General features: G+C 41.2%; 1 protein-coding gene across 1 annotated transcript in view; it reads left to right on the forward strand.

Moving 5' to 3' along the window:
• pappaa (pregnancy-associated plasma protein A, pappalysin 1a) overlaps nt 1-20,082 on the forward strand; it is a gene marked incomplete at its 5' end in the record, with an annotated part of 78,850 nt that extends 58,768 nt beyond the window's left edge. The window contains 8 exons of the mRNA XM_079290165.1: nt 1,964-2,147; nt 2,449-2,650; nt 2,844-3,048; nt 3,792-3,939; nt 4,291-4,406; nt 8,784-8,855; nt 10,106-10,204; nt 19,881-20,082. Of these exons, the coding sequence (XP_079146291.1) occupies nt 1,964-2,147; nt 2,449-2,650; nt 2,844-3,048; nt 3,792-3,939; nt 4,291-4,406; nt 8,784-8,855; nt 10,106-10,204; nt 19,881-19,985 (1,131 nt within the window). The 3' untranslated portion in view covers nt 19,986-20,082. The remainder of the gene's footprint in view (nt 1-1,963; nt 2,148-2,448; nt 2,651-2,843; nt 3,049-3,791; nt 3,940-4,290; nt 4,407-8,783; nt 8,856-10,105; nt 10,205-19,880) is intronic.
• Between the last annotated feature and the right edge of the window lie 982 nt (nt 20,083-21,064).

Genomic DNA, 21,064 nt, shown 5'->3' on the forward strand with positions numbered 1-21,064 from the left:
TTCATCGAGGCACTGGCTTAAGAGCTGGAGTTGATCCAGAGGTGCTGCATTACGGCTCGTAAGGATCTGCCGAATGTAGAGGACATTTATGACCATGCAATTAATGAACCATAACATATATCAGATTTAAGACCTCATTCCGGCCTCGCGTCCCTTGCCTTCCAGCCAGGAAGTAGAAAAGTGAATACATACTGTAAATAATACCATGTTTTGCTATACCTTTAACTGTTGTTTTTCAAACACAGGTTTGCCTTTTTATGTTCTAAGAGCGCAAAGTCAAAATGATTGAGCTCTCGCAGCGTTGTTGTGCGATTTCTTGGCGCTGCGATCAATTGAAGCATTCCTATTGCGTTACATGGTGCTTTTTAATGGAAGAGGATGAAAACAGTTGAGGTTTGGATTGTGCAGTGGCTGCCCACTTTGATCTCATCTCAGCAAACATCATGTCACAAGCCAACTCATTTGCAGGAATCAGCTTTCCATAGGAAATATACCGAAGTCCAGGACATGTTTACACTGAAAAACGTTAGGAACAAGAGGCATTTTTGAAATGGTTGCCAATTCTGTTTCCAGGTGCTTCTTGGTTTCTCAGGTTGGTTAACGACTTCAAAAATAGTTTTTATCATATTTGTTCAAATTGTCATTACATTCCGATAGCAATCTATATGTCAAATGCGCTGCCAAAAACACAAAAAAAAAAAAATTCAGTTATCTCCCGACTTCGGTCCGAATGGAGCCAAGCCAACCCAAGCTTTACTTCCGTACCATTCACAATGTTCACGTCACTCTTAGTTTCTCTGGTTACCTGCTCATATACAGGGTGTATAAACATTGAGTTCACACACACACACACACACACAGACTTAATGTAAGACATGTGGCCTTTGCAAGCCTCAGTCAGACCTTGCTAGGTCATAGCTCCTTCAGCAGTAACCTGAATGGCTGTTATTCCAATCAGGGTCTGTTCTCAATGATAGGTCCATTATAGGAATGAGAGGGACGTTCATTGATTATACTCGGTCCTGCACCGTGTTCTAGACTTGAGCTGGTCTTTGTTTGTCATAGTAGAATGGTGTTTCGGCAGTTTGGCTCCTGGCCTGAGTCAGTTACTTGCCGATTTTTCATGTTCTCCGCATGTGTGGATTTCCTCTGGGTTCTCGAGTTACCGCCCACATTCCAACAACATTCAAGGACCCAGTCACACAGGATGCACTTTGTACGTTTGAAAAGGTGACGCAGTCTACTTCGATTTTTGGGAAGCTTGCACAGGAAGAATCCCTGGAAATATATATTTTTTCTGTTGAATATTTATTTTTCTGGTAACAGGCAACTCCATAGTTGATCATTAGGCCATGCGGCAAAGTTTGGGACATTAGCTAATTTAAGAAGAAACTGCAATCATGGCACTAATTTGTCTGCAAAACCGACAAGCTTTATTTTACGATATTTTTGTTTTCCACCTAAATGCAAAATTGATTGATTGCATGGCATTACCTGATAAGTATCGTAATTACGCAGAAACTTAGAAAGAGGATAAATCCTCAGAGGCTGGTGTTCCAGTTGTGAAAGATTCCCTCTTTGTGTGTTGTCACACTTCCACCAAAGTCAATCTGTTTTGTGTCGGGGCTGATTGTGCAGTTGTTGGATATCAGTTGTCTGAGTGGCATGACTTGACCTTACAAATGCTATCAGCAGTTAATTGAGCTGCTGGGTAGCCTGTGAGGCTTACTGGCGTACAGTAAACTAAGCTGGATCAAGCTTTGTTAGGTTACACATTAGACTTGTGTAAGACTTGTTGGAGTGAGTGCTGAATTGCTGTTGTGATTTTCAGGATGTGTGTGGGACATAAATCTGTCATATCAATGCAAAAGTGAATCACGCGTACTTAAGAATGTGCCTGCACTCCATATGCTGTATCTGTCACTATCTGATACTCTGATTTCATGTCTTGTCTTATTGCTAGTCGGATACGGCAGTGACTATAACCTGTGCCAATGGGAAGTGGACCAAACAGGTCTCATGTGAGCCTGTGGACTGTGGTGTGCCAGACAAATACCATGTCCATCCGGCCCATTTCGACTTCCCTGATGGCACCACCTACGGCAAGAAGATCACCTTTCAGTGTCGACAACCTGCCCAGCTCGTAGGTGAGATACGTAGACACATGTATGAGGAGATACATATCTTCAGGCTGTTGTCTTTAGGATTCCTGAGATTGGATGGAAGTCAATTTTATTGTTAAAGGTTAACAGATAAATAAAATGATTTTGCCTTCAGTTTTACACATTTAATACACATTAGGGTCCTGGTTAATTATTGGTCTTCGGTGCACATGTGTGATTTTTCAACTTTTGAATCACTATTGCCATGATATATGTTTTTATTTGCCTTCTTGTCCTCTTATCAACACAGATGTTTCATCTACCCCCGTCTTCTGTTTCTCTCCAGGTACAAACAACTCTCTTACCTGTTTAGAAGATGGTCTCTGGTCCTTCCCTGAGGCTCTTTGTGAACTTCGCTGCCCAGCCCCTCCTCCCGTACCCAATGCTGTTCTGCAGACCAAGCGCTGCAACGAGACCGGCCTCAAAGTGGGCACGCTCTGCAAGTACAAGTGCAAGCCGGGCTACCATGTCAGCAACAAACCTAAGAGGTAAAGAAAGACATAGAATGGTTGTTTATTAATTTGATTCTTCATCAGACAGCTTTTTTTCAATTTAATGTACCGTAGGTCTTGGAATCAGTTCAACTTAAACACCTTCTCTTAATATCAACCTCTATATAAACTAAACTAAAGTTACACAACGCCCACACGTCTAAATGTTAATCCTCTTCTTTCCTTTTAGGCGTGCATTCAAGCGCCAGTGCACAGAGGACGGCAGCTGGCTAGAGGGAGCATGCGAGCCCGTGACTTGTGATGCCCCACCTCCCATCTTCCACGGCTCCTATCACTGTACTGATGGCTTCCGCTTTGACAGCGTCTGCAAACTCAACTGCACTGACCCTGCCGGTAATACTGCCATTGCCGCCACAGGAGGCTCTGCCCATACGGTGAGGCTGCTGCACGCTCCATGCAAGCAGGTCTGTCCAGCTCTTTCCTCTCTTTCTATTCTTGCTTTACCGATACTGTATGTACCGGTATGTCGTCTTTTAGTCATGTGTATAAAAAAAAAATCAGACATTCTCTCTTTTTCTCCCGTCTTTGCGTCCTCACTGTTGATCCCTTTTAGTGCTCAACATGACACAAGTAGTGAATATAATTAATTAGACGCACTTGTATTTGATGAGTGTTAAGCACCGTGGCCCTTCACAAAGGAGTATTAGTCATGTTTCTTTTAAATATTGGTTGTTTAAAGCAAATTATTGTAAAGATAGGTATAATATACTCGTGTTAGCTGACACGATGCAAAATGAGTGATTAAATGGAGCCTTTTCCCCAAAACACTCACTGTCCTCTTTTTATCTGAGGCTTTTTAGACTGCCCTCACTGTCTGAAAACTTGCCTCTCCCTGCCTCTTTCTCTCCCTATCTCCCTATCTCCCTTAGCCCTACTCAATTTGACGCCAAACTAATTAGATTGCGATTGATTTTCAGCTGCCACAGACTTTTGAAATGTATACACCTTTTAATCTATCCAGCCTCTAAGGCATTGTGGGTTGGATGTCTGATCAAATTTGGATTGTATTTCCCCCTTTGCAGTGGGATGCCATCTTCATGTTCTTGGTCTGCTACTGTTTGCCTGCCAATATGTATGTGTAATTGTTTTCTTGTGTATCTGTATTTGTTATTTTCAGGGCGCAGGGTCCAATGTGATCCGTTGTAGAAAGGATGGAAACTGGACAGGGTCGTTCCGCCTGTGCGCACACAGCAAAGGCCAGTGTTCTTTACCTCAAAACCTCCATTATAGCCTACAGTACTCATGCAAGCGAGGACACGGCATAGGTCTGTATGCACAAATTATGAATATATAACAAGTATACGTTTTCTCACTGCTGGTGTCATCCTTCATTGTTCATATTACTCACAGCTGTTGTTAAATGTGCTCGTATTCTTCATTGTTCACATTACTCATTCCTTTTTCATTTTTTACTGTTTGTAAACATTTGAATGAGAATCAATATAATGTCTAAACCACTGTAAAACAACCGAGCATGTTCAATATCACGCAGTCTCATAATCATTTGAGTGTAAAGGGGGGAGAAGGATATATCTTTTGAATTGCATCTAGGTGTTGTTTGTGCATACTTTTATTGGTTTTGTCTCTCTGTTTCTCTCTTGCTCACACCCACACAGGTGAGGAGTGTGAGCTGATGTGCAGAGAGGGCAACAACGACGTGGTGATCCTCCCGAGCAACATGACAGTAGAAAATGTACTTGTAGAGCATTGGAGGAACCCGCACAAAGTCAAAGTAAGTTAGTACGTGTGTTTGTGTCCACCTCGCAGCTCTGACAGACGCACTTTACAAAGTTCTGCGATCCACCACTCTCCTGTAAGGAATTTCACATATCGTGTCTACATCCTGCTACCCACGGTGCAAAATGCCAGCGTTGCAACCCTTCAGACATTTTTATTCTATTTTTAACTGGAAGTGTGAAAACATGCTGCTGCCCTTTTGTGTCCATGTCCTCAATATGATATTCAACTACCTTCTCGGGGAAACAGAAACCTGCAAAGCTCCTTTGGGAATTAAGTGTTGTCCCTACACCGACATTTTTAGTATTCAGTTTCCCAGTTATTTGTCCGATCCAGAAATAACGTGTCGTGAAAAAGCAAAATGAAACGTAAAAAAAAACGACAACAACACTACCGTTGTGGCCAAGCTGTAAAACCTTATCATCAGTAATTTCTGTCATTTTCTGAAATCAACCTAAGTCGCTCACTGGTGACCTCATTTCATTTAGATTACAGCTACAGACTGTACTGATTATGTACTGTTTGCTTAAACACAGAACTGTACACCTTGGATGGTGTGTGGATGGGCTATGGTATGTATATGAGTGTCTGTCTGTGTGTAGGTGGAGTTCTTCAACTCTTCCAATTTTGCTCTCCTGGTTTTTTTTGTCCGCTTAACGTCCTTTTAGCTGTCGAGTCAGAGACTAAATACCATCATGTTTTGTAACCAGAAGAAAAGCCACGGCCAAGTAAAGGAACACATTGTATTTCTCACAGTATATCTTTTTCCTACAACTCCTTTTGTTTTTGTTTTAGAGTCGCACTGAGTCAGCAGCTTTTTGTGGTGGATGTCAGGAGAGAGCGGTGGCTTGAGCCACGTGGACATGAAATGATCTGTTTTTCATGGATTTGTTGTAATTGATATGATTTTTGCTCAGTAGTAATTTGAGACCTGAGGCTCTGCTGTTGGGGGTAGAGGATAGCATAAGAGAAGTCAGAGAAGTGAGGGTGGTGGGGTGAGGGGTTTTCAGGATTTGAAGATTGGAGGAGGAAAAGTTTTTGCTGGTATGTACTTGTGTATGTGCTATTTTGTCCTGTGCCACTACCTGTCAACTGACTGATTTCAAATAGACTCATTTGAGAGTACAAACACACACACATTTCACCTTTTCCAGTAGAAAATATCACAATCATCCATTATCAAATGATGAGCAGACAGAAATGTGCATTTATGGCAAAATGTAATCATTTGCAGGACGTAACATTTGCAATTTACACTGATGTCAAAGAAGAAGGGATCCTTTATGGTCCACTTAGAGAGTGCTGCCTATGCAATGCAATCATCATCATTCTTGACAATGTTGGACAGTTTCATTGTCATAACATGATTCCAAACTCTCCTCCCGATTGGGATTCGTCATACAGTATCTAAAAGAGAATTCTTGTTCCAAATTACACTTTCTAGTTTTACTTTGCTGAGTTGGAGGTTAATGTTGCCCACCTTAATAAGTGATGTTGATTTATTGCCTTTAAACTAGTTGTATTTTGGTTCTTAGTGTGACCCACTTAGAATTCTCCCCTGCTTCTCTACCTCCACCTCCTCCTCTTCTTTTTTTCCTGTCCCTCTATCTCTAACAATTCTGCGCCCCCAGCACCCTTCTCCCCCTTTATCAGCAAAATTACCCTGTCGAGCTTGCTGTGGAATTAGTCATTTTCTACATGACATGACCTCGTCTGTGGTGGCGCTGAGATAGGGATCTATTTTTATGTCGTATCAGCGCCCCGGGGAGGTTTCAGAGGGTGAGGATCCTACATGTAGTGAGGGGTGAGGCCAGGCCACAATCATGGATTATCATGATTTACGGCCTTGCTGAGAGAGGAAAAAAAGAGTAAGTAAGTAAGAGTAAGAGAGAGAGAGAGGAGAAGAGAAAGAGTTTCTGGATGACATCATCATAGCAGAGCACGGAAAAAAGGAGAATAAAAGCACAGTAGTTGCAAAAAGTTTCACATCAGACAAAATAATAATGTGCTTAATCTTCCACCATATATGGACTAACCATCATAGCCCTCACCACAGAACACACATGCTCACACACAACGCAGACGTTCCTGCATTCTGCTCTGCAGTACTACATCGCAGTCATCCTCAGATGCTATGTCATTCTTTCTTTCCACCTTCAACCCCCCATATTTGTTTTTTGCATTGATTTGCTGACAGCACTGAAATGAAATATACCTTAGTTTGCAGCTACAAAAGAAAAGCACGTCAACTTTGGGAGATATTGGGACACGGGGGGGGGGGGGGGGGTCTGAGGAGTGGACCATCTAAGGTCGGACAGTCCTTTGCTGCGGATGATACTTTTGATCGTGCACACTACTATACCGGTCTCGGGTCACACTTGTGCTGTAAACAAAACCCTTCTCCACCTGCTGGCTCGAGTAGACTTATATACTCTGTACAACGGCCCATATGCCTGACAACCACACACACACACACACACACACACTATATGAATACATAGCATAGTACCGGTGTATGCATTTTCATGTAGAATTATATGGATTGAAACGCAGGTAAAAATGAACTCTTGGCAAAGCTGTTAAATGCTGTTCATATGGGGAATAACCCAAACCACTGAAAGCACCAGTATAACTTAATTAACTAGAAAAAGCATTTCCTGCTGAAAATGCGTTGGAATGCTGAAAGATGAAATTAATTGTGAAAAAATTGCTGAAAATTAAGAAATGGGAGACTATCTGTCTGAAAAATGTTGAAGCGCGAAAGCATTTCAACTGCACTGCTGAAAAACCTTCTAGTTGAAATGTCTAACTATGGTGTCTGTAGCTGAAAGTATGAGGAAGAAGAAGGCTTTGAAAGTTGAAGTATAACAGGATTTGAAGATTTTCTCCATAGAGATCCCATTCAAAAGAAAATTGCAAAAAGCTTAATTCAAAAAGTTTAAGGATTACAAATATGAAAAGTCAAAGCACCCCTCTCCTGAAAGAGCTGAACATTTTGATATTTGAACAATTTCTGTAGCTTAAACACATTTCAGAAGTAGTGATATTTGTAGTAATAGCAGTAGAAGTTGTAGTTGAAGTAGAAGTATCATTAGTAGTAGAAGTATTAGTATTTAGAAGAAGTATTAGTATTTAGAAGAAGTAGTAGCCTAGTATCAGTAGTAGTAGTAATAGCTGTAGTAGTGGTCGTAGTATTTAATATAACAGTAGTAGTAGTAGTAGTAGTAGTAGTAGTAAAAGTAATGGCAGTATTTGAAGTAGCAGTAGTAGTAGTACTAGTAGCAGTCATACTAATAGCTGTAGTAGTATTAGTACTGGTAGTAGCATGAATAGCAGTAGTAGCAGTTGTAGTATAAGTAATAGTAGTAGTGGTAGTAACAGCAGTAGTGGTAGTAATAATATTGATGGTAGCAGTAATAGCACTAGTAATAGCAACAGCAAAAGTTGTAGTAGAAGTAGTAGTAGTAGTACTAGAAATATTAGCAGCAGTAGTAGTTGTCGCAGTATTAGTAAGAGCATTCATTATTTCAACAAAAAGCCTAATTTTGAGCTAAATATTTACATACAGTTAATCCATTGGGCTTTTATTTTGAAAGGGTGGGGCTGGGTGGGGGAGGGAGGGGGAGAGGAGACATAATCATAATGTTTGACACACATAAACAGAGGTTATTAAATGACAAGCTTCATCACAAGCAGTTCAGTTAGAATTCACTCTCTGGGGCTTTTATTTTCAAATGGGGTGTGGGGTGTGGGGGAGAAGGGGAGAGGAGACAGAATCATAATGTTAGATAAACACAAACCGGTTATTAAATGACAGGCTCATCACAAGCATTTCAGTTAGGATTCATTCTGTGGGGCTTTTATTTTAAAATGGCGTGTGTGTGTGTGGGGGGGGGGGGGTGGAGGAGGGGGGAAATACCTCTAAAGATCCCTAAGACCTGAATGACTGTATGAGAGAGAGACACAGAGAGAGAGAGAGAGAGAGAGAGAGAGAGAGAGAGAGAGAGGAGTGTATGTGCGAGTGTGTCTGTGAGTCTGTGTGTTTATCAACATCACTAATTGGCTCAATCGCGAACACCGGTGTGCCTGAAGCCATTTGAAAATATTCTCCATAGAGATCCTATTGAAAAAATAAAAAGCTTAATAATTCAAAAAGTTTAAAGGTTAGAAATATGAAAAGTCATAGCACCCCTCTGGTGAAAGAGCTGCACATTTTGATAGTTGAATGGTTTCTGTAGCTTAAAAAATGAAGGAGAAGAAGAGGTGCGACGGAAGAAATAGAAGTTGAATAAAGATTCGAAGAACAATAGTTGGAATGCTTAACAGCATTCCAACAATTACACTTCACCTCAACTTTTCTCTTTTCTTTCAGAGCATAGTCTGTACAATGAGACTGAAATGGTATCCACACCCAGAATTGCTCCACTGCATCAAAGGATGTGAGGTAAGGAATCGACCTGAATTAGATTTTTGATTTTGTCATTGTTTTTGTGGGGTAATAGTCTCATCTATCATAAGACACTTTAATACTTAATAGTCCTTCCACTTTCTCTGACCCAAACCGAACAGAGTGATGAGAAATGTGCCTGATTTATGTTGCCAGATTTGAGTGGAGATGCTTAGAGTGGCCAACATTCCAGATTGTTCCAATTTGTAATGCACTCAAAGAAATAGTTTGCTTTAAAAAAAAAAGTAACCTCAGTCTTAATAGCCTCTAAAAGTAGTTTAATAAAATATTAACTTTGCTCGGCCAATGGAGTTGGACAGACAATGGATTGGCAGATGCAGGACAAGTAAAACACTCCAACACACCACAACCTGTGCTGAAGGTGAAGACTAAATCTCCTGAATTTGTAAGTTCCAGGTAGGACTGAGATGGGACGGGCAGCTGATTAGTTTATTACTTGATATGGCAGGGACTGGGCATATTAATAACATTTCTGAAAATATGGCAGAGTTAAAAGTACGTGTGTGGTTCAAGTTAAAAGTACAGTCGTTTTTAAACACACTGGCAAGCAACTGTCCGCATTGAAGACATTTCTGCTGCCAGTTGCTGAGGTCAACCTCCTGCACAGGGTGCGCAGGTGGTTGTCAACAGAAGCCACTTAGACCTTTGTAAGCCGGTTTAAAATGCTGTTGCCAAATGGCCATCTGGTATCAGCTCATTGACACTTATTAGCTTGATGTAATCTGAAGTAATTACCTCCTACAAACGTGATCATTTCATCATGTGCTAAACATGTGTTTCCCCTAAAAATGCTGGATTCACATGACAAGACAACATGTGAAAGAATGCCAATTCACGTGATGGAAGAATTCATCTACTCAGTTTATGCCAGTTGGATAACCTGACTGGTAACCCAAGTGGCGAGGGTGGGGCCAACCCAATAAATCACCTTATTAGAGTGTTTTGTGAAGTGAATAGTTTATGGTGTCCTCAGTTAGATTTACGGGTTTTTCCCACTAAGGGCTTAAAAAGTCACAATGAAAGATGAGGGAAGTTTAGTGCATGAGATTCATCAGCAAATTTATCCAGAGACCCCTAAAATATCCTGAAATTGCTGAAATTGCTCGGGAGGAAAGTACCACTAGAAGAAAAGGCATCCTTGTTAAGTCCCCTTTTTACCATCAACCATTTTAAAGGTGGCACTTTCTTCAACTGATTACAATCTCTCCCTGATCTGTCCGGTACAGCCATTCATGGGAGACAACTACTGTGATTCGATCAACAACAGAGCCTTCTGTAACTATGACGGAGGAGACTGCTGCCAATCCACTGTCAAGACCAAGAAGGTTAGTGTCATGCTTGTGCCTCAGAATAAATCTCACACTTCAGACTATAAGAGATGTTGTTGGTTTGGGTCCTGGTCATACTGATCAACAGTCAGTGTTTGTTCCCCAACTCTGGAGTCACACAAAGTTTAGGAATGAATCCTACTTCCCACATGTGATAATTTTTCCCTTTCCCTGTGCCGAACCACCCACTTGGACTTTTTCATTTTCTCACTGCCATGTGTCAAGCTTCATAAATGATCATTTCTACCTACACAAGGTACGTTCAATGTGAACCACGACTCAATATACGGTTGAAGACTGCTGTGTCTAACATCTTGGAACTTCTCTAAAGAAATCCTTCCTTCATTTGCTTTGTGTCCAGTTTTCGATTGCTGGTGGACAGATTACTGATATCACATCCAAGAGAGTAGGAGTATTCATACTTCATCAACTACTCGTTATATTCACTTTCCTAATGTGGAAAACGTCTATATTTGTCTTTTTGTGCCTGCATTCATGTGAAGTTACTCATTACCCAATGTGGGTAAGTGGTTCTAATCTAATTCAGTTATCACAGAGACTAAATATCATGATTGTAAGAACTTAGATTATAATTTACTTGTTCTATAGTGTGATTAATACAAAAGTCACATCTGTCGGCACTCAATCAGCTGTGTCGTATTAAGTTTTGTCATCCTTGTGGTAGTACCTCTCTTAATTCAGGGAGGTGCTTTGTCTGTCTCTCTCCAGCCAGCTGCTGGCAAAGGAACTGATTGGACGTCTATTGTAGCTTCTGTGCAGCAGCATCTGCTTCTGTGGCCCTGGCCTGTTTCTGTGAATCTGGCAAGGGACTTAAGTTGTCCTCCTGGCATATCCATCTGTATGTCTGGTTGGGCTTATATTACGGTCTATGTGTCTCCCTGGCTGTGTCAGTGTGTCTGACGGGAGAGCTTCTTCGTTTCCTCTCAGGGGGACAAAGGATTGTTTCCGGTCCACCTTCACAGATTTTTTGGGGTTTTGGGTTCAAAGCCATGAGGACATAAATAATCGGGTTACTTTTCTTGCTCACAGTTTATTTTCAAAGACAGCTTATTTGACGTTCATTACTTGTTCATTTTTTAAACATTTTTCTGGAAAGACATTGGCAATAGACCGATCATGGCTTTCGCTCGGGAAACTTTTCAAAACTTTTCAAACAGCGCTGCTGCATCATTTTTAAAAGGTCACATTTACATTGTTTTCCCAAAGGCTCAATATCATTGACAAGCACCCAGACGTACCTTTTGAGGAGAGGTGGTAGAGTAGTTGTTTCTGTGGTCACGCACTATTGCATGTAACTCTTAAAATTGGATCTGGCAAATATTTTTTACCTCCACCCTAAAAATGTTTTTACCGCACAATTTGGTGTATTTCTTTCTCTTGTGCCACATCAGACTAAAATTTGACAGAGACCGCTGATACATTTTCTTTTCTTATTTTCATTGTGCAAAAGTTAAGGTATAGGTGGGCGGCCTCTAGCTTTGATTGCGTTACATCATGACCATGGCCAATTGGCTCCAATCAGGTTTTTTACATATTTAAAAAAACAAAAAATAGACATCATTTTAAGGAACAATGTATTCGATTTACTAGAACCACAACATATTTTATGCAAGGCGGACAAGTTTTCAATTTAGTAATATAATAAAATGATATCGCCTATTACATGGTCATAGTCGGGGTCAATCCCTGAACAGGATTCCATCGACAATTCCAGCAAAACCTCTAAAGGAAAAGATTTGATCAGAGTTTGAACAAGACATCAATGTACAGTACATTTAACAATTTTCCCTTTCATTTTCTTCTAAGTTGTATCGTAAAATAACATTAAATTTTACATGATCATGAAATTGAAAATTGCAGCTAACCTCAGAAGAAAAACACTTATTTATTGGTTTAATTTCTGAGAGTTTAAAAATGAGTTTACAATATAATTTGAGCTAGTGTTCCCCGTACAGATCGTACAGTAAAACTACTGATCGTCATAGTCAGGGACATTTTGAGCAGAAATCAATTGTGCTTCTCAGCAAATCTATTACGGAATTGTTCTTATCAAATCAGGTCTTCTTCGCTGGCAGTATAATTTGGTGTATAAAATGTGAGAAATTATTGCTGAAATGCGAGCCTTCCTTCATCCTTTTTTGGCCACTCCAAAAACCGGTACGGTAACAGCACGAATGATGAATGTCCTCTATCCTGTTGCAAAGCTTCCAATCACTCAAGTTGCACCAACATACTGTTGCACTGTGCTACTATGAACATACATGCCCTGCGTACAGCTAGAAAGAGGTCCAGAGGGCCACGATTTGTTTTTGTCTTTATTCACAAGTTCAAAAGCAGCAGGAAAGTCGGTGAGCAGCCCACTGGGAAGTGACCTAACTCCTGAAGTGGTTTTGCCGCTGTTGATTGAAGCTATCTCATCTCCACATCTTTTGGCCAAAATCCAGTTCAGGGGCTCCGCCAGAACTTGCATAACTCACGTTTACTGGCAAACCCCAATAGGAGGGTAGCTTCCATTAAATTATTGCAGCAACAAGAGGTTCGCCTGGGTTAAAGGAGAGCAGGCCGTTAGTCTTGTGAGCGTTAAGATTTGTTAGGTTTTACATCAGAGAAGTGCATGGTCAGTTTAACTGAACGTCATATGTTTGGGTGTAAGAAATCAAGGAATAGTAGGAAAACTATTCAGGGTTTTGATGCTAACCTTTTTCTTAAAGAGCACATGTGCTCCAAGCTGAAAATGTTGGTGCGCATAAATAACTTTAGGGACGCAAGGAAAATGCATCAAATGTGTTTTTCCTTAATAAAGACATACAGAGCAACATGATTTGAGTAATTTGAGTACAAAAAGTACTTTTACTACATAGCTTGCTGAAGTTTGGAGATTTATTTCTTTTGATGAGCGACCAAACAAACATTCAACAGGGAAAGGTACATTGCAAACGTCAGTTTACAGGCTAGGTTATAGTTTTTTAGGCCAGCTAATTAGGCTGTTTAGATGTTGGTGTGGAAATATACTCTACTATACCACTGCTTACACAAAACATCTTTCAATAGCTTGTAATCTACAGTAAAAATTAAGTTTTTCTCCCCTTCCCCCGTTCAGTCTTCCAGCTGACGTCAATCATACAAGAACACACCATTCCAATATTTATTTTCTAACTATTTATCTTCCTTCTAATAATAAAAAAATAGTTTCTGCTTTAAGGGATGACTTTTTTAAGGGCACATGTGATTTCAGTTGTTGTTTAATCTTTGTAGAGGAATTTGGCCCAGGTCTACTGCTGCTGTATTTCGAGGCCAAGGATGCTACATGCCGATGGTCAATAGTAGTGTCTGCAGAAACAGGTGTTAGCAGTTTGCTGAAATAATAACTACAGGCGTATGGAGGATCAAGTTACCTACTTCATACTATCTTCTGTCATGCCAGCAAAGACAGATTGGGTTCTATTTCATCTACTGAAATATTCAGTGGGCCGCTGCAGTATGACACAGTAAGTATTATACAGTAAGTATCATGCTGTAGCTGGGCTCAAGAACTCAAGGCTGCTTGTCCAAATTTTACTTGAAGGCATTTTACCCTGCCGTTATTTGAAGAAAGCAGTCTGGCTGGTTCAGTACTGTTAGGACCCCTGGAAACTATTCAGAAAGATACGAAAAATTGCTTTGAAATAGCCAATCATAATTTGATTTATCGGCTGCCAGGAACAAGGGATGAGGAAAGCAACTGTGGGAGAGAGAGACAAAGGAAACGCTCAGGAATTAAGCTGATATGTGAAATCGATATAGGAGCAGAGGAAAGCCAGATGTTTAGTCTCTGTTGCTTGTTAGTTTGTAAGACGACTGCCTAATTGATGCTGCTTGCCTGCACACACATGTTGCTTTATGCCGTGGCTAATGTAAACGTACATGAATGAAACTCAAATTAACCTGAATGCCAGTTTTAAATGATTACCCAGATGACCTTCCACCCTGTTTTATTGCTGGGATATTGTGTTTTTGTCCACGTTTAAATTTCCTCTTAACTTATGTTGGTACGCGTAAGCATTTGGATTTATTTGTGGATTTATCTTGGGAAAAACATATCCTCAACATCATCCCTAAATGATCAAGGCAGTCATAACAGAAACAGGGTGTTTTGCACCTGATTTTGATTTTCCCCAATCTAATCAAATGCATGGCAGGCGGACAAGGACGGAGTTGTATAAAAACCTCCAAAAGCAAAACAAAAGCACAATATATGACAAAAGGAATGAAAACCATCCCAAACTGTTTTTTGTTAACAGGAAGTCCTGTTAAGTAATGTTTACCAAAAGCTGAAGTTGAGTTGTTCAAGAAAATGATTTCGTCTTTTGACAAATCCCTTTTCAAAGTAGGAACGAATGGGTGTCGTGTTTAGCTAAAACAGTACTTAAGTGGATAAACCAGCCATCCAGCTCTCTCCTTCTTTCCCCCCTCTCACTCTCATTCAATCTTTCTCCAACTCATTCACTGCCAGAGATACTCATTCACATTCTCTCTTTCTCACTCTCAATCCCACTCACAGTCTCTGTCACACACACACACACACACACACACACACACACACACACACACCTACACACACACACACACACACAAGAGGTCTGGTAACTCAGCGGGAATCTTGCTAGTGTTGTAGTCCCCAGCATGTTGTGACACAGCTCACGAGAACAACAATATGATATGATCCATGCACACAGACACACCTTTCTTTTGTTCCTCTGCCAAAAACTTTTACATCTACTTTTCCTCTGATCTTTGATAATGAGGTGAAGGGAAAATAACGGTGCAAAACAACATTTTGCAACAGACTTTCCCTCTTCATCAAGACTCGTACGTCTTTTTATTCCTTTAGTCCGTCTAAGAGTCCATTTTAAGAAGTCCTAATCTGCCGAACTTGTTTACTCTGTGACCTAAAACCAACTGTTCATACCACCATCATTTCCACAGTCCATTGATTGAAAAGATGCAACACACTGATGAAAACATCTGTTGCTTCAGTGCTTCAGTAAGTTGAATAAGTTATTATTACATTTCCCAACATCAAACTCCAAGCCTCAGAAATGATTCAACCGTCTAATACGATAATCATATTTTCTGTAATGTAATAAAATGTTTTCCAGACACAACAATTGAGCAATTTCTACTCTTTCCCAAAAAAGCTTAAATACTATTGTAGGTATCATTTATTAAAGCAGTCCAGGATCCTCCTGCTACTCCTATTTTTCATTTTTGTTCATGTCAACTTAGAGTTGAATCCTGATAACAGCTGAATAAGTGAGAGAAAAAGGAGTAGAGTTGTGAAAAGCAATGGAACTCAGCTGCTCATTTATTTTCTCTCCCCTTCCCAGCAAATGCTGCTCTCCTCTTTTATTTTGATAGAGATTTGTGTATTAAGGAGTTCTGGATGATTTGCTGTGTATTATTCCACCCCAGGAGCTTTGAAGGTGCAAGGACTGGCTCCACGTAAGGTCACCACAGGATCTCCCCTTAATAGTTGCAAGCTGTTGGCTGAATTTGGAGAAGCAGGGGAGAGAGGAGGCAAGGTCTTGAGTTTAACTTTCTGAGGGTTGCCTGCGAGAGACCCCCCCCCCCCCCCCCCCCTAGTTTGGAAGGAATTCCTTTCTTGGATGCTTGAAGCTTGGCCTCTCTGAAACAACTTTTTCTGAATATTCCTGTCGGGGTTTCCTGTCTATGTTGGTGGTGGTCTTGTCTTGGGCTAGTGCTTAGATCCTTCACCGTCCCTCACCCCTGTTTACAACTCTCAGTCTGGCATAACTAGGCTCAATATGCGACTTACTACGTGTCACGATTGATGTTTGTGTCTAAGCCGGTTTGTGTCTAAGCTGATGTAATTTTCTTCTCTGGGCTTTTGGCTGTTATCAAATTTACATTGAACCTATTTCTATAGAATCCAAACAAATCTAATTTCTAATAAACCATCTTTTGGAGCTATTACAGATAGAAAGATGGAGTTTTTTTTCTCAAACTAAACATGTTGTGCAGTAAACACTCACATAACAGGATGCCAAAACCACATGCCAGCAACAGCTCTTCATTTTTTTAACCTCAGCAGGCAGCTAAATCGACTTTATTTCCTGTTGCCAAGGCTCTGCCAGGGCAGTTAAAGGGGCGAAATGGACACGGGAGCAGGCACGCACATGCAATAGGGGGGTTCCTGTGTCACGGTATTTCTCTATCTGTGTGTGGGGAGTAGGGGTTGAGGGGGTAAAATGCACCTGAGAGGGGGGGGGGGGGGGGGGGGGGGGGTTAATGTGAGGGAAGGAACAGGGTTCTCCGACCCAGCTGAGCAAAAGTAATAACACACTGGTCGTCACACACTCCACAGTTTTTTAGGGTGTTGGCAAACCGAGTCGCCAGAAAAAACGAACCAGCAACACATTTTAATGAATATGTTGCATATCGGGCTCGTATGACACTTGCGGAAACATTTGCATTGCAATTGCATTGTTTGTTCCCTCACTCTTGTGTGCAGAGATAATCCAATTTTAGGTAGAAAAATACATTTTAATTCATGTGAAAAGCACAAGACAAAGTTGTACTGCATTCCCTGAAATGTTTCGTAATATGTTTTGAAGACTGACATACAGGTTTCTGGTTACAATTCACTCGAATAACAACTGTTACTAATAAACAGTGCATGCATCCCCAATGTCAGCCAGATCCTCTTTCCCCGGGCCTGTGCTCCTTACACACCTTCTTCCCTTTAAGAACAGGCTGACATGCACATACTGCACACACATAAATGAGAGGAACTCTGTTATTTTGACCTGTTCCAGAGATGGAAGGATGGGGCTCTGGAAAGGTCTGCGTTCCTCAGAAGGGCTTTCATGTTGCTGTTAGTGGGTGTCCTCCCCCAGTCCTCCTCCAGCCCTGGGACATGGGGCAGCATGAGGGCCCCCAGGCCCACAAGGCCAGCCAGTCCCATTTCCCAGCCACCCTGAGAGAGAACCCTCAAGTCATGGCCAGATGTGGCAGCTGGCCCAGCCACCCTGGAGGTCAAGGCCAAAGGAAACCATGTCAAATGTGCCACCCACCATCATCCTCTAGATAGAGCTACAAACAGAAGTGGCTTCAGCGGGGCAGTGATGTGCAGCGGGAGGGGTAGTGAGGATGAGAGCTCCAAGAGAGAGGAGTAATAAAGCACGGTAAAGTAAGGAAGCGACTCGAATGGTGAAAGTGTGAACCTGAGAGACAGTGTAATTAAACTGAGAATGAGTCATGTGGGAGCGAGGAGCCCCGTGTTCTTGGCTTCAAAATGCTACAGAGGAAACACTTCATTCGGTTTACAGCTGTTTCTAAAAGTGTGTCCGGCCCGAGGCTTGTAAAGTCGTCACATGTAGGCCTCATTCTCTCAGAGGAGTCTGGGCACTGCCCACCTGGCCCTCACGTTAGGAACAACACACACACAAACAACTTATTATATACCCCATTTCAAAGGAGAACCTGCGTCACTACTCCTCAGCGACTAGTATGCTCCCCCATCATTCCACAGACCTGCTGTCTACAAGTCTTCCACTCTCACAAACTATTGGTGGTGGCTCATCACTTTATTTTTTACTGTATTCTACAGTTTTTAAATCTGATTTTAGATGAACATAGATTTAAAACACTCGAGCTGAACAATTCTTTTTTTTTTAAATACATCATTATTTCTTTCTTTTCACTTTCTTGTTCAATTGGTGGTCAGAATCTTCTTGTAACGCACCATCATTCAGGCACGTTTTTGTCAAATCAGTTTAAAGGGTTGTGCTCCTTTTTTAAATAATTTGTGTATTTTTCGATGAAAATCAGTCAACAATTAGGCTCAGTGGTCAGCCCGTTCCTTCACCCAACCCGTCACTTTCTGCTGCTGTAGCTCAGTGACCCTCGGCTTCTGATGCTGACACACTAAGGCCCCCTTTAGAGTCTGTATGGGACACACCAGGCTTTTGACTAACTCCTATTTGAACACATCTGCGTCATTATTAGACGGTCACAACAACTTATGTAGCACAAAGACAAAGAAAGTCAATGTAGGACGGGTGAATGAGGAGGTCGGAGGGTTTAAACCAACACAGAAATCTCAACTCAGAGACTGCTGTTCGTGTCAATTTTTGACTTGTTTTAGCTCTAGTACTGTTGCGTAACGTCTGTGCTTTGCTTATTTTACATAACATAATAAGCAGCCTGTCACAACTCACAATGACGATTGCATTACTATTTAGCTGAACAAAATTTGATGGTTTGCAATTGAATCGACACTATGGATGCATCTTTTAGTGGGAGATTCTAATTTCTTTCTCATTCCAATGCTAATTCATTTAGTAACTACCTGACTAACCCCTCCAGATGATACGAACTCATGATGCACTTTGTTTGACGGCATTACAGCAGTAGTATTTATACAGCAGCTACTCCACATTCAGATAATAGCCTCATGACCTTCCCCTGGAAACCACTCCTCCCATAGCAGCCAGACAGCTTTCACGAATAACATTGAACTAATAACGCTGTTTGGCACGAGGCAGACTGTCAAGTAGCTGTGTTGGTAACAGTAGCCAGCAGTGTTGTGACTTTTACATTGTATACAGAGATCCTTTGTTCCAAAAAGGCAGTACCACTCAGCCCTAACAAGAAAAAGCGACACCGCAGGCCCCCACAGACGGATCTGATAAGCCACCAGGACACAAATGCTGACATGCCCTTGGTCTGCTGCCTGCCTTCCAGTACCACATGTGTTCCTTGTTTGGCCTGGACACGTTTTGTGTACCCAAACAGCTGAAGCAGGCCCCCCCAAGAGGGACTAGGCAGCAGCAGCTGGTGCTGGTGACGCATTGCCAACGTTATCCAGTGACGTCAAACGCCAGGGGCAATGGCCAGTGATCTTCCGGTGCTATTCTCACCTATCTATTATTTTTCCTTTGACATCAGACTATCCGAGGGACTAGGATATCGATTTCTCTAATATTCTGAGATTATGTGATTTTATAGGTCTTATGAATGCATAATGCACGTTTCCTACTAGGACTTATGGTAAACTTATGATCTATAGGGAAAAAAAGAGTGTCACATACATATGACAATAACTGTTGCTTCTCATTGGCTGGCAGGTGTCCATTATTTTCTTGGAGTGTAACTTCAACACAGTTGTTTTGTCCTTCGTCGTTCTAATTGATAACCCAGTATAAGCAACACTATGGAGGCTTCAGTGCCTGACAGTTTAGGTACACGGTGTACACAGAGTTAGGTACACGGTGTACACAGAGATATGTACCTAAAATGAGACAGATGGCTGAATGAGAAACACACTGATTCAATATCAAACCTGTTAGATATTTGCAAAAAATATAGTCTCCATCAACTACTGGAAATATTGTATATTAATATATATCGTCAAACAGAAAGAAAAAATATTTGTGACATTAAAAAATATAAATTTTTTATCTTTAAAAAAAATGTGATCGCATGACAATTTGTTCCATTAAGAAAATAATTCTGTTGATCTGTTGCACCATTACATCCATTGGGGGAATCATGTACTCAGCCAAACCTTAACCATAGCAGTGAGACAATTGTTTTATTTTGAAGTGACAACTCTATGAATGTAAGTATGTTTTTTTTCTCTCCCACCCAGGTGATTCCATTCCCCATGTCCTGTGACATAAGGGATGAGTGCTCCTGTCGGGATCGGAATGCTATAGAGAACAGAAAGGATGAACACGTCCACTCCCTCGGGTGACCAACCTGAGCAGGGACCTCTGTTCTACGTCCCGGGACCCTTGCTCCAACACAACACAGCCTGAGTGGCCGAGGCAGATCCCTCCTCTGTCCTCCTCTCGGCCTCCAAATTTCCTGCACATGCTGCTTAACAGGCATACCTCTCCATCCATACTGCAACCGCAACCAGCTGAAATGTCTCTGCCTCCACATCACACAGAAAGATCTAGAATAGAGGATGGGACCCATGAGACTCCACAGTAAACTTCCTTTCTCAGCTAAAAGGAAAGTAACCCCTGCAATATCATCATTCAAAAAAACAAACATATATAGCAAAGAGAAAAAAGATAAATAAGTTACATGAAACAGACTTCTTTTTTTTTCAAAGGAGGAAAACAAACACACACAAAAAATAATGAAACAAAAATATAACCAAGCCTAGGTAGCATGCCTTTTGTTCAGTTGTGTGCTGGTTTCAGTGTCTATTTTAGTGACCTCGCTCTACAATCATGTGATTGAACCAAAGTTAATTCAAAATGTGGAAGTGGGGGATTGTGTTGATGTTGGCTCTGTGTTTTGCAAATATGAAGGAAAATCAAGACAAAATAATCCTCAGACACTTTGAAGGCATGTTCAACATCTTTTCAGAGGAGCTTATATCATTCCTGGTTTTAAACTGGTCAGACATTCTGTATGTATGTCTCTTTTCAGTACAGTGTGTTTCTTCACAGGCACGTCAGAGGCTATTGAGGTTATTCCTAGCTTGGTGGGGAATGCGACAGCCATGTAGTCACGTTTCAAGCCACAGATTCAACACACAAGCCAAAATATAATGCACAAATACACACACACACACACACACACACACACACGCAAACGTCAACTATTTGTTGACCCAACTACACACACAATTTCTTGAGACAATTTTATACTTAAAGCAAAATTCCTGAATGCATATTTAAAACAATTTAAGCATGGCTTCTGCTACTGTGTTTGCTGCTACTTGCCATCTTCACATTATAATATCTAATCGGGTTGGACAGCTTTGTCTGCCTTGCTGCTGACGTCTTTATAGCATTCATTCACACTTGAATGTCAGTG

This window comes from Melanostigma gelatinosum (assembly GCF_949748355.1).
Source record: "Melanostigma gelatinosum genome assembly, chromosome: 18".
Taxonomy (NCBI): domain Eukaryota; kingdom Metazoa; phylum Chordata; class Actinopteri; order Perciformes; family Zoarcidae; genus Melanostigma; species Melanostigma gelatinosum.